The sequence below is a fragment of the Phyllostomus hastatus genome, unplaced genomic scaffold (assembly GCF_019186645.2).
Source record: "Phyllostomus hastatus isolate PE091 unplaced genomic scaffold, TTU_PhHast_1.1 phas_contig_209, whole genome shotgun sequence".
Lineage (NCBI taxonomy): Eukaryota > Metazoa > Chordata > Mammalia > Chiroptera > Phyllostomidae > Phyllostomus > Phyllostomus hastatus.
Window position 1 is genome coordinate 24,366,949 of NW_025333735.1, and position 14,060 is coordinate 24,381,008.

General features: G+C 39.9%; 1 protein-coding gene across 1 annotated transcript in view; it reads left to right on the forward strand.

Annotated features, from left to right (window-relative positions):
- CUNH1orf87 (chromosome unknown C1orf87 homolog) overlaps positions 1-14,060 on the forward strand; it is a 67,852-nt gene that overhangs the window by 24,479 nt on the left and 29,313 nt on the right. Inside the window, 5 exon segments of the mRNA XM_045835329.1 lie at positions 1,662-1,800; positions 2,377-2,640; positions 4,402-4,501; positions 8,206-8,387; positions 8,390-8,428. Of these exon segments, the coding sequence (XP_045691285.1) occupies positions 1,662-1,800; positions 2,377-2,640; positions 4,402-4,501; positions 8,206-8,387; positions 8,390-8,428 (724 nt within the window).

Here is a 14,060-nt window from a genome sequence, read left to right on the forward strand (position 1 = left end):
GCTGCAGGTTGTGGCGTCACATTTGCTTGCTGTGCCTCTCACTATCTGCAAGCTCTTTGAGAGTGAGGGCCGGGTCTGTTTCATTCACTGTACGTCTGTGACCTACACTGTGACCTTCACTGTGACCTTCTCTGTGTGACAGTGCCTGGCCCAGGCTAGGCACACCATAATTATTTCTTAAATGAAGAAAGAAAGTGACCTAATTTCTGCAACTCTCAGCTTTCAAAATATAAAAGGGTGCTATAGTATCTATTTTATAGGATACTATAAATTGAATGACATAAACAAAGCACCCATATGGTGTCTATACAGACTATGTGCCCCATAAATGTTTTGTTACTTTTATGCCTATTCTAGAACTCTCTGCCACTCCTGCTCACTCTGCCCACTCTAAAGAGATCTTTATTTTTCTTTGAAATGCTTCATGACTATAAAGCATCTATAGGTAGCTATCCATACTGATAGGTTATTCAACAGGACTTTTGATTGAGTATAGACACTCAATTTTCAGTGAATCCTTCTGATAATGGCTCCTTTCAATGACCTGATATTAAAAATTACCATGTACCTTGATTTGTACCTGGGATTTTATTTTAATCAGGTATGGCAAGGTGACAGATATAGAGACAACTACCTTTGACAGAAGAGTTTATTATTTATGTTTTCCAGGAAAGGGGGTCATACCACACCATGTAGGGCCACCTAGGGAAGCAACAAGGTCAGTCAGGAGGGTGAAGAAGATAAGGGGAAAATACAGGCCACAGTCTTTATTGGGGTTTCCATGAGAAAGGCAAGGGAGGGTAAACAGATTAGGAGTGGCTAATTTAAGTGAGCCCAGTGGACTTTGGGTATAGGTCCCTAGTTGTCTGGTGTCTGGACTTGGGTTGATTTCAGGCAGGGGAAATACTGGTTTTATGTGTGAGGGTTAGTTAGCTAAAGGAAGTGGTTAGGGATATGGACTCAGGCCTGGTTGGTTTGCATATGAAGGGTGTGTTAGCAGGCAGCTGTTCACTATCTCTAGAAATTAGTTAGGCCTGGGAGGGATGGTCTCTCCAGCCAGCCAGGCCCTCTAGGATGTCAAACCGTCATAAAATACAGAAAATAAAAACATGGTTAATACACCCTATTCCAGGGCAGGAGGGAATGGGATTTTTATCACTGACCCCTGTTCCATTATTTATTCTATTGTAACCTTCAAAAACATCACTCTTGGGATGTAATTATCTGGGCTGTTTAATCCCTGCTAGTCCATTCTTAACAAGACTCTCAATTGCCTTTGCTGCTCTTCCTAAATTTGCTAATTAAAAGAACCTGAGGATACCCTTCTTTCTAACAAGAACCCTACTTTGCTGATAAACACTTTATGTTTGACCTAATTTTTCTCTCTGTACAGATACCTTCTTTCTTATACAAATGAAACATATCTTATTGTTAATATATTTATCAAATACTTGTTAATTACATAATGCTGAAGATGACATTGAGGCAAACTTTCTTCTTTGGGACTCAATGGCCGAACGACTACATGGGCTAAAGTCATCTGGAACTGGGAATATATTTTAAGGAATTGGTTGGCTCACTCATACTGTCTCTTCTTTTCTCTTTCTCTTCCCCTCTTCCCTTCTGAGACTTATTACCATTTGTCTTTGTTTCTTTAAAACTCCCAATCAGGCAAATGTCCATTGCAGCTCTGTACCAACTGGAGACTAGTCTCTGTCCTATATCCATGGCCTCCCCAGGAGGAAACTTAGAGACTGGTCCTTGGAACAGATGGCAAAGGGAGGCTCTGACCAACCTGAGGTGTGTATACTGAGAGTGTGAGTTGTTTTCCATTGTGGATGAAGGGGTATTATTTGTTGACAATATATTTTGAGGTGGAGCAGATAATAAGACAATCTGAGGATAGACTGGTGGACACCACACTCCATACGTCTAATTGGCTTTCCAGAAAGCTTTCCTGGGTTGTTCACAGGAAAACCTCAAATGTCTCAATTGAACTTCTCATCTTCCTCCCACTTTCCTCCTCCCAAATCTAATAGGTCTCTAAAATATGTTATTCTGAATTCTCATATAATCAAAAGTTACTTTGTAAAAGACAGATATATACCATGAGGAGCCTTCTAACAGACTGTGTACTGAAATGATTTGCTTCTTCTCTTCTGAAGGAGAAGGTCCTGAGGCGTTGTGAGCTAACAAGTACACCCAGACTGAACACTTACCCTCAGGTATTGCTAACGCATCCCATTCCAGGCTAGACCTGAGAGTGGATGCTCTGATACCAATCCTGCTAGGCTTCTGCTTCCTTACATTGGCCTTCAGCTATCTTATTTCAGAGCTGTGTTAATTTTGTTGTTGTTGTTGTTGTTGTTGTGTTACGATATTGGCCACAGGCAAAGTGGAACAACAAACAAAGACACTTTTCTTCTCTCCCTGACCAAACTAGAACTCAAGTCATACTCTTTGAGTGTGTACTTACTAGACAAGCTTTGAAAAGAGCTGAAAGTCCTGGATCCTATCTCCTCAGGATTGCTCCTTCTATCTCAGTTGAGTCGCCTCTTCCTGAGGCATGAAGTCCCTCTACAGTTACCAACAGTCAGGATTGTCTGCCAGAGGTTTTCTAGGGGGGACTCCGCTGAAATGGTATAGCCATCCCACAATTTTATTTTACTTACATGTACCAGAGTAACAGAATTAAAAGGCTAGTTTCTTTCTTGAAAAATAACCTTTATTATTGTTCCCTAAGATACAAAGCGTATTTATATTTATATGCGGAAATCTCTAGTTAATATAGACTAGAATAGAAAATAGATTTAGGTCTTTTAGTCCTATTTAATTTCTCTTTAAAAGGGCTTTCCTGCCCCAACTTTCATTGTCTACTCCTAAAACTACTGGGATAGCTACAGATTCAAGATAATTGGTGCACTTAAGTCCATTTACAAGCTGAGAAGTCTGTAATCTCCAAGGTAAGAATGGAGAACTTAACTAAAATGTATGACACTTCCTGGAGAGTTCGAGTGTGAGGTATCTTTGAAATATAACTCACCACTATCAATTTACTGGTGAGGGCACTGAGACCCAGAGGAGTGAAGGGACCTGCTCAGGGCACCCAGAGAATTAATGATAGGCCCAGGGCTGAGATAAAGCTTCCCCAATACAAAGGCAGGGTTCTTTCTCTGCTTGCACTTCCCAAGCTCACACTTGTGAGTGAATACAAAATATGGTCCAAGTATAACCAACTTCAGGAAGCTAGAGGAAAATGCCCTAAAACAGGAAGAAGTAATAGCAATAGAAAATCATTAGTGAGCCTGTGTTGATAGAAAACCAGGCCAAAACCAACCTCGTGAGGATAGTCTAAGGATTTAGTAATATAATATATGCAAATTACCTGGTTTCTTTCTTAGCGGTTAGTAGGCACACAAATAAATGTAAGTTCTCTCCCCTGCCCATCTTTAACCTGTAAAAATAAAATTAATTGTATATTTATGAGAAGTGCTTAGCAATACAGTGACAACTTACTAGTACAACCTCTATGACTCTTTAGTTCAATCAAATTTTCTGATCTGAAATATAGTTTATATCAGGGACTCTATCCAGCTTCTTTCCCCCACTGCTACCCTCTCCCCTGCCCTGAAGCTGACTACCCACCATGGTCCCTAGGATGTCATCCAGCTCAGCAATGGAAATGGACATTTCTTCAGTACTGTCCTATGTAAAAAAAAAAAAATTAAAAAGCTTTGAGATTTTTTCATTCAGCTTAGTAACTAAGGCCTTGTCCTCAATAATCTGAATATATCTGTTGACTATGTCTAAATATAAGCATATATTAGATATAATAAATACATAAAAAATGTGAGAGATAAAAAGAGAGGCTGGAAACTAGGTTATGATGTAGTAACAAATAGCCCCAAAATCTCAGTTGCTTAAACAACAAAGCTTATTTTTCATTGACATTACATTTCCATAGTGAGTTAGCCGCAGGCTCTTCTCAGCATTGTCGTCATCTTCACTCCAAAACCCAGGATGCTGAAGCAGACACTCTGGAACATTTTTGGACATATGGGAGAAGGGAACAAAGAGAGCTCTGGAAGGTCTCATGTCAGCAGTTTAATCATCAACCCAGAAGTGGCGCATGTTCCATCTGCTTATATCTCATGTGGCCAGAACTGGGCACGTGGTCCTACCCAAACACAAGACAACCAGGAAGGAAGTACCATTTTACCATTTGTCCAGCAGGGACAATAGTAGAAATACTTAGTGAGAAGCAATAACAATTATTATATTTGTAAAGCTGCTTTAAATACTTTTAATGGTAAAAGATTTCAAACACACTTTATTTCGGCAGGCCTTTTTTCCTTCCATGTAAATTAGATGAGGATGTTCTGTTTTATATTTAATTTTCAGGTGAACTATGAAGAGCTACTCTGTTTTTTAAAAGTTGCAGCTTCAGATGACTCACCACAAAGCAAGAGAGTTGTGGACAGCACCCTGAGGAAAGCTGAGGGTGAAAACTGTCACAGTGAAAAATACTTCCTCCCCTTTTGTAGGCATATTATTCCTAGGCTTCCAGCACTGGCAGAGCCCTTGAAGGCTATTTGCTCTAAAAGCTGACCTCATGCAGAAACATACTGTTCATCAATACACTTGGTTTATGCTTATAGTTTTCTTTCTCTGTGTTGTACATAGGTCAGCATAGCAAATTATTTGCAACAATTGAATATGCTTATTAACATCAAGCATGTGTCTTTTTTATATGAGGATGCCATGTAAAAATGACAAACCTCATTATGAAATAAGAAATGATTGTATACTAGTGCAGAACTCATCTGGAGTGTGATTCCAGAAATATGTTCAGTCAGTGAATTCCTGGGCTGCTGGTACCAGCACAGAAAAGTTTGAGGTATAGAAATCAATAATCCCTTCACATAAACTCAAAGGAAAGAAATTATTAAAAACAAAAATAGGATGTGAGAAATATCACCACAGATGAGACACAGTGAAGCATAATAGTTTCTGCATTGCCCAAGAAAAAAGACAAAATGCAGTGGTTAGGAGCATAACCCCTTTGCCAGAAGCCTGGGCTCAATCCCTGTCTCTGCCACTAAGTGGCTCTGTAACCTGGGGCTAGTCACTTACCCTCTCTGTGCTTCCATCCCCTAACTGTAAAATGGGAATGATAATAGACTTCACCTAACTCCAGAGATTTGCACCAGTGACTGAGTTAATCAATGCAAAGGTCTTAAGAAGTCCCTGGTACATAGTAAGTGCTATGTAAGTGTCTGTTACTATTTTTCAACTGTCCTTCCAGAAGATACTCTTTTTGGTTACAAAGAATATGACATCTTGACTAAGAGCCATGTGACAGGAAGTTACCTCTTTACTTGAAGAAAGAGGTAGGGTGTTCTATACAAATGTCCCTGGGCCAAATGGCTCCTATAGCATGCCCTTTTTGACTCTGATACTTAATTCAACAGATGCTTAGTGAATACCAGTGGCTTGCCAGGCACACTTGCTGGGCATAATGGATTCAGAGGTAGGCAAGTTCCAGCTACTCCTTCAAGGGCTTAAAATTTAAAGAAAGTGATGCTGCCATGCAAGACAAATATCACTCTGGGAGTAACTGTCCTACTGAGAGCCATAAAGCCCTGTAAATTTGTAATAATCAGCAACCACACTTCCTATAATACAGATTGTGAAATTTGGACCCTGAGAAGTAAGAGGCTATGTACTAGAAAACATGGCCACTCATTGGCAGATAGGGGTCTTCGGAGTCCTGGACAGGAAGCCTCTCCAGAGCCCTAGACTGGATCACGTCTCCTTGTTGTATGGTTCCACAGATTTTACCTATCATAACAGACGTTTTACTTGTAATTACTTATTTGACATTTGAGGTTAGGAATTGTGTCTGTCCTGCCCAACTCAGTGTCTAGCACAGTTCTAGCATAGTTCCTAGCACAGGGGACATGCTCAATAAATATTTGTTGAATGTAATTGGCACCTCCAATTATCCAAAGAGCTTGCATCACTTCACATGCAGGGACATCTGGATCTCTACCCTATAAAAAAGGTGCATAAAGAGATCAGTTTGAACTCATCAGAGAAGGTGCTGCTTTACAGAAACCAGACAATGTGTATGTAGAAGTGCAGGACTAATGGCCTGTAATGAATCCAGGCTCTTTGTTAATTAATGTGCCGCTCAGGAAAATGTCCTCTCTCATGTCCTGTCAGGTAGAGCTTTTAATGAGGCAGCTCTGTGATGTTTAAAAAGCCTCCAGCATCACTAGTGGAGCAGGAGTGGCACCAACCCTCATCACTTAAGTTGGACAAGATGAAATCAACTCCTCCAGCAGGTTTTCTAAGAACCCCCACCAGCTGCGGCAAATGGGTTCCATACGACACCTGCCCATTCAGTAATTGGTGTATGGAGTTGGGGGTCAGGGCCTCATGAATTCCCACCCCCAGAAACTGGCACTGCAAGGAAAGAAAAGAAGAAAAACTTCTGATTCAAATCTGGGACAGACAGATACGTCTGACTGACAAGGCCTGAGGCACGTGTCCCAAGCAGCAAAGAGAGGCTGATAAAGAAAACAGCTGGACCTTCCTCCGCAAGAGTGAGAGGCAGACTCCTGAGCTGGGGAACTCCCTGAACAAGGAGGGAGAGACGGTGCAGAGCTGGGTGACCAAAACAAAGACACACTGTATTTTTCAGACTGTAAGACACATGTCCCCCCCCAAATTTGGGAGGAATAATGGCTGTTAATGCTGCTGTTGAGTTCTGTTTACATTTACATTGGTGAAATATTATGTTATTTATGTTATTAAATATTTTATCACTTTTTTTTGCTTCAAAATTTTTTTTTCTATTTTCTTCCTCTAAAACCTAGGTGCATCTTATGGTCTGACAAAAAAACCATGGTATAACCATTTCTCCTTTCTGGTACCAAACTTTTGGAAAATATTAGCTATTATTAAGTAATTCTGATAGTTTGGTGCCAAAGTTCAAGGAAGAGTTACAGAGCAAAAAGAAAATGCAATATGACCTTTAAGAAAGTTAAATATATCTAAAAATGATCAAATTGCAGGTACTGTATAGCATTTCCCAGAAATAGTAAGGCACAAAACAAACTCAACCCACACCTATGGAACAATCTACTAATGAAGTCAGGCATGAAACAATGACTAGGAAAATAACAATGATATTGCAACATGAGGGAGACTTCGTAAGGAAAAGAACAAGAAATTATAAAAGAGTTTATCAAGCAGGAGGTGCTGGAGCATCCTGTGGGCCTACTGTGTGCATCAGTTCCCAACTCCTCATTCAGGTGCAACATATTGGTAGCTTTAAATCAGCCAGGAGTATTCACACCGTGAAAATCAGTAATGCTCCAAATCAGGTCTTTTGTCTTGAGGAACTGGTTGGTAAACATTTACCAGCACACCACTGGAAGGAAACTAACTTGCATGAGTAGGGGTTGGGGGACGTCAGAGGATGTATCCCTAGGAAAGTGGCACTTAAGCTGAGACTATGGAAATTAGGAAAAGCTTCACTGCAGAGAAAATAGTTCGGCCAGATCTGGAAGGATACAAACCTTTGAGCACTAAATAAGTAAACATCTCAGGCTAGTTTCATAAAATAAATGACACTTCATCACTCTGCTACTTTCACCTGTTCTGTAAAATAATAAAAGTCAGTTAGATAAACCATTTGATTAATTACATACATTTGAATGCCACCTGATAAATAAATAATTACTCCCATACTTTTCTGGGTTTTCTAGATACAAATAGCAGAGTCAAGGATAATGCAAAAAGTTCACCTGGTTCTAGATTTCTTCCTATATAGGCTCCCTAGGATCTGCTTTGCTTTGCTTTGCTTGTAACAATGCACAGTTTGGAAATTTGATTATCTGGGCTTGAAAAAAAATAAGATCAAGCAGGTAAAGTAAACTACTATAAATACTTCTAATTTTTTTTCTCTCAACCTGGCAAAAAGAGGGAGTAGATTACAAATTTGGGGCTATATTCTAGTCAAATTGGTTGGTTCCTCTAGTGTCGTGCTCATGAGAATGGAAGAGACTTGAGTTAATCTATGAAATCACCACATGCAGTTCCATGACCAGGATGCCAAGATTAAAAAGGCCATACTGGGCGCATCGTGTGGTCCCCGGTGTAAAACAGAGGTGAGGGTTATAATATGAAAACATACAGCAGCTTTGAGTGGATCATCTTTTCACAGACTTTCCCCTGCCCCTCCAAGCAGTACTGCCCCTCAAGACTCCAGCTCACAGTCAGAATTGAGCAGGAGCCTGTTAGAGATCTTAAAGATTGCACTAAGGACAACCAATGGCAACCTCAACCTAGAGAGCCTTAATCTGAGTCTTTGAAAAGATCACTCAATCACTCATTCTCCAGCTACCTGCCCCCACCCAAGGTAACCAAAATTAGACTTCAGATCTGTTCCTCTCTAAAAGTCTACCTCACAGCATTGGGTCTACAGGAAGGAGCCAGAGTTATGCTCCGGGTTCTTCCTGTGGATTAATTAGACAGTTTTTTGTTTGTTTTCTGTGCCAGGGAGGAGAAAAACAAACTAAAAACAGAACTGATAAATGTGCAGAATTGCTGCAGGAATTACTTACATGGAGCTATGTTTCATGTTAACAATATAGAATATGAAAATACTCAAATAATATTACAGAGTGAAAAATAAATATTTTTGCCAAGGCCAAATGTTCCTCACATCTTCTCCCAGCTTCCATGAGGTCAGTATGTGGCATTCCATTCCTTAGGTACATCAGACTGTAGGGACTGATGTCATATATTGCTGATAGAGAGGAGCATCCTCTTTTTGGGACATTAATTAACAGGGCTGATGTGTTTCATGGAAGGAGATCCAGAACCACAAACCCATCATGAGGCTACCCAGGATATAGGCAAAATAATAATTACCACTAATACTATAATTCTATTAACAACTCATCACCACCAAGCTTTCCTGAGGTCTCACTAAGTACTGTGCTAAATGCTTTACTTATATCATCTCATCTAACATTTACAAAATAACTACAAAATCTAAGTACTTGTTATAATACCCACTTAATAAATTTTAAAAACTAAGTCTCAGAGAGGCCAGTTGAGTCACCCAAGGGCTTCAGCTAGCAAATGGCAGAGGCAGGATTCAAAGTGCAGAAACAAACTGGAAATTAAGAGCCAGAAATGGAACACTATTAGGCAGAAAATATCTGGAAGATTCCACTGAGCTCAGGACACAAAAGGTAGAATTCCAGAGGAGTAGAAGGAAATGAAAATTACAGGGAAGGAAGAGGAGTAAGTCTCACTGGAAAGATTGAAAAACACTTTTCATCTAGGTAAATAGGGGTTAGAATTCAGAATCAGAGAATTTAAAAGAACAAGTGATGACCCCAGCTGGTGTGGCTCAGTGGAATGAGCACTGGCCTGTGAACTAAAGGGTTGCCAGTTCAATTCCCAGTCAGGGCACATGCCTGGGTTGCAGGCCAGGTCCCCAGTAGGGGACACTTGAGAGGCAACCACACACTGATGTTGCTCTCCCTCTCTTTGTCCCTCCCTTCCCCTCTCTAAAAATAAATAAATAAAATCCTTTTAAAAAAAGAACAAATGATGGTTAGTTACTAAGGAAGCAAGGACACAATATGCTAAAAGTGGGTTCTTATTCTAGCACAGAAGTAACTTTCTCTGTGCTTTCATTTATAGAGTTAGCTAAGCATGCAAAAGCAAAGCTCATGATAGTGTGTGTGTACGTGTGTTTATTACACCTGCAGGCATGTTTTACTGGAAAAAGAGATGGAACTCTACAGGAGATTCCACATGTCCTAAATAGGCATTTTTATATTCAGGATGCAATCAGTAGGAATAGATTAAGAAGCATCAATTGTTTGTTATTGGAAACTACATAGCACCATCAGTGAAGCCCGAATGTTTGCAGATGATACTGACAGAATGGAACATAAATGACTTGAAAATCAAAGTCAATTTCCTTAAATCCTTTGAGTCTCAGATTTTTCATCTGGAAAAGCTGGGTTCCAAATATCTGCCTCCTCTGTTGTTAAACAACTTAAGTGTGTGAAAGCACTTAGCACACTGTGTGATATCGGAGCACTGGCTATCAGAGCAGGCCTTGACCTTCTCCCCCCACGGCTGGCCCCAAAAGCTTAAATTTGTGGTTCATTTCCAAGGAAATGGGACACATTTTCCTGAAGGCTGGTCTGCCTCTTGTGAGCCATCTGGCATCTCTTAAGACATCTGGAACTCACTCAAAGTATATTACAGTTCTGGGAGGCATGTAAAATACAATTCTGTTCCTCCAGAATGTGAGACAAATTGAGGCCCAAGGGACAGTGGATACAAGCAGCAGCAGTTCCAGCCCAGCATCCTTGCTCTTGGACACAGGACTTCAGAGTAGCCTGAGCAGGGCCATCTGAGTTAGAAGGGGTTTTCTTTTTGACTAGTACTAAATCTCTTTGGGGTACAGTACAAAGAACCATGGACCTCCTTCAGTTTCTTGTAAAATCTATGCACACTGTGTTGGACAGAAGTGGGGGACTGATGCACATCTTCAAAGCCAATATTTCAGAGGGTTCACAAATAATCTTTAGCTTCTAAGATAAATAAATGCAGTCTTGAAGGATAATATATTGGTCTTGTCATTCAAATCAATAGAAAAGAACAGAATGAAAACACATCAATTATCTGTCATCCTCATTCTATGAACTCACTCATCCTGTTCCTCTAGCATGTCTTTGATGCAAAGGTGGCTTCTGGAAGGATTGCTGAGGCACCGTGGATCCCTCAGCACCTATGTTTATTAACCTTACCAATCATTACCCAAGTAGATTTAATAGGTCTGTAGAACCTAAGAAGCTTCCAAGCACACAGGCTCACTTTAACTCTTTTTGTACATAATATGTATTCTTCATCTCTTGGACTCATTCTCTTTTCACTCTATATCCCAAACTATTCCCAGACCTTCCTCCCAGAAGGAGCTAGCTAGAACATAGGCGGCTGAACTTCTAATTACTCTACTTCATTTTCATGCAACTTCCTCCTTATCATCAACAGGGAGTCTCATTACTGCGGAAACCTGGGGTTTGTGAATGTGAGGTTTGTTCCAAGACTCCAGCTATGACACTAGTGTACCTGGTGACCAGGACTGTAAAAGTCTTCTACAGTTTGTCAGCTCCTCTTTTGTATTTGGTTGTTTCTATATCAGTATACTTTGCCCTAAAACTATAAAATTATTTCTGCTTCCTTTTTTCCAGCTCAACAGCCATCTTTCTGATCAATATGGCATGTTTATCCTATGCCTGCATTCAACATGTTGTTCACTCAGTGTGTTTTGGGAACTATGATAAGGCTGAGGAAAACAGACTATTATAATCTCAGGAGCTCAGGGAAAACATGACCTTTTAACATGTTATCACATTTCTGTATAACAAATGAAGTGACAGCAGTAATTTTGAACACAGACAAGAAACACCAACCTAGCCTAGCCCAACAATTCTTCAGAGGAGAAGATTCAAATACTGAATCTTATAGGGTAGGTGAATTTGTCAGAGAACTGGGGGGAAGGAGCAGAGTAAAAAATATCAGAACAGTGTTCTAGGTAAAAGCGGCAATGAGAAATGGCCCTGAAATGAGAGAGAGCATGGTTAAGTCCAGGAACTGGAAGTCATTCGTAGGGGCAGAACGCAGTGAGTGTACGGTGGCTGGGGATGGTGGGAGATGCTGCTCAAGCTGATGCTAGAATGGCAAGTAGGAGCTAATTTATGAAGTTCCTATGAAGTGTGAATTTTATCCTGAAGGCACAGAGGAATCATCAAAGGATATTAAATAAGTAAATGATGTGATCAAATTTGGAATTTAAAAAGAGCACTCTAATAGAATATGGAGAATTAGAGGCCGAGAGAACCTTTAGAAGGCTGGTCCAGTAACTCAAGCAAGAAATTAGGAGGGCTTCAGCCAGGGCAGTGACAGGAGGGAGGGGATATTAAGGAAGTACAAAAGCAGGTCATGATGACTAATTGGATGTGGGCCCCCAATTAGGAAGAATCAAAAATGATTCCCGAGGTTCTGGCTTTGGCAACTTGGTGGATGGGGGTGCCGTTCTGTGAGATAGGAAACAGAAAAGTTTGAAGGAATATAGAAGGGATGATGAGTTCAGTTTTGAACATGTTGATCTTCATTGAGAGATTAAAACTATATATAATGATTTAAGAATCTTCAATACAGAGTTGAAGCCATGGGAGTAGTTAGGATTACTAAGGGCATAATGAAAAGTGAGAAGGGAAGGCTGAGGAAGGCACTCCTTGTTAAGGAATAGGTGGACAAAAAGAAGCCAACAAAGGAGACTAAAAACAATCAAAAGAGACATGGGAATGGTCAAGAAAGCCAAGAAATCAGCCTTGTCTCATGCGGTGAAGAGACCATGTATAATTAGAACTGAAAAGTATCAAGTATCCATTAAATTTAAACCATGGAGGTTACTAGTGACTTGGTAAACAGAGTTTAAATGCAATGATGGGGTAAAATGCAAAAGAAGCCACAAATGGGAAAAAAGGAAGTTGAGAGAGCATCTGTGCACCACCCTTTCCAGAAGCATTTTGGGGAAAAGAATATGTACTCATATGCCATTTTCTAAATAAGATAAATAATTTATTTACATTTGATTTTTTAAAATCCCTTGTTAAACAGAAGAAACTTCACACAATCACTTTCTCTTTTTTTCCTTTTTTCTTATTTTAATCATTGTTCAAGTACAGTTTTCTGCCTTTTACCCCCAGTCCAGCCCACTTACCCATCCCCCCCACCCCCTCCCATTACCACATCGCCCCTAGTTTTTGTCCATGTGTCCTTTAAATTTGTTCCTGTAAATCCTTCCCATTCTCCCCTGAAATTCCCTCTTCTCTCCCCTCTGGTCACTGTCAGCCTGTCCTCTATTTCAGTGGCTTTGACTGTATTTTGCTTGTTTCTTTTTTCTGTTGTTTAGGTTCCTGTTAAAGATGAGATCATATGGTATTTGTCTTTCACCACCTGGTTTATTTCACTTACCGTAATGCTTTCCAGCTCCATCCATGCTGTTGCAAAGGGTAGGAGCTCCTTCTTTCTTTCTGCTGCATAGAATTCCATTGTGTAAATGTACCATAGTTTTTTGATCCATTCATTTACTGATGGGCATCTTGGTTGCTTCCAGCACTTAGCTATTGTAAATTGTGCTGCTATGAACATTGGGGTGCAAAGGTTCTTTTGTATTGGTGTTTCAGGATTCTTAGGATATAGTCCCAGCAGTGGGATTGCTGGGTCCACAATCACTTTCTTATTGAACAAGTCATCATTATAATATTCATCCTTGAAAGGATTTTAATAACCCAAGATAACACTAAACTGCCAGGATTTTCTGGTAGAGATTTCTATTACTCCTCCACAACTGTCAGCAGTTCTTCCTTAGCAGCTATCAATCAATCTGCTTCTAGGAACCCTGATGTACTATTCTAATCTGCTGCTCGTTTTAACCTTGAGCAAAACTCAATATTGCCAGAGGTAAATAAACTGTTTTTAGAATAACCTTTTAATATTGATATTTTAAAATGCATTAATGTGCTATAATCATGGTGATAAATCAATTCTTATTTATGAAGTAAAATGATATAATGTGACTAATTTCTACCACTTGAAATTTATTTTTTGCTAACCCCTGTCCATACACATTCCACTCTTCAGTGTCTTCAACTCACTCATTCTTTTCTGCATTCATCCATGTATTCATTTATTCAATAATTATTGATCTTTTATTTTTAACAGTGCGCTAGGCAGTAATTATAGGAAAACAGAACACCATTCCAGTCCTCAGTAAGCCACTGTCTTGTAGAGATGCTCTAATACACAGATAATTACTGCCCAGTATGGGAAGGGATATAAAACTATAGTAGAGTGAATAATGTCAAAATACATGCAACTTCTACAAAGCATCATGCTCTTTCTCACCAGTTATTTACAAGGCTTTTCTTGTGCCTAGAACTCTCCCCAGCCCC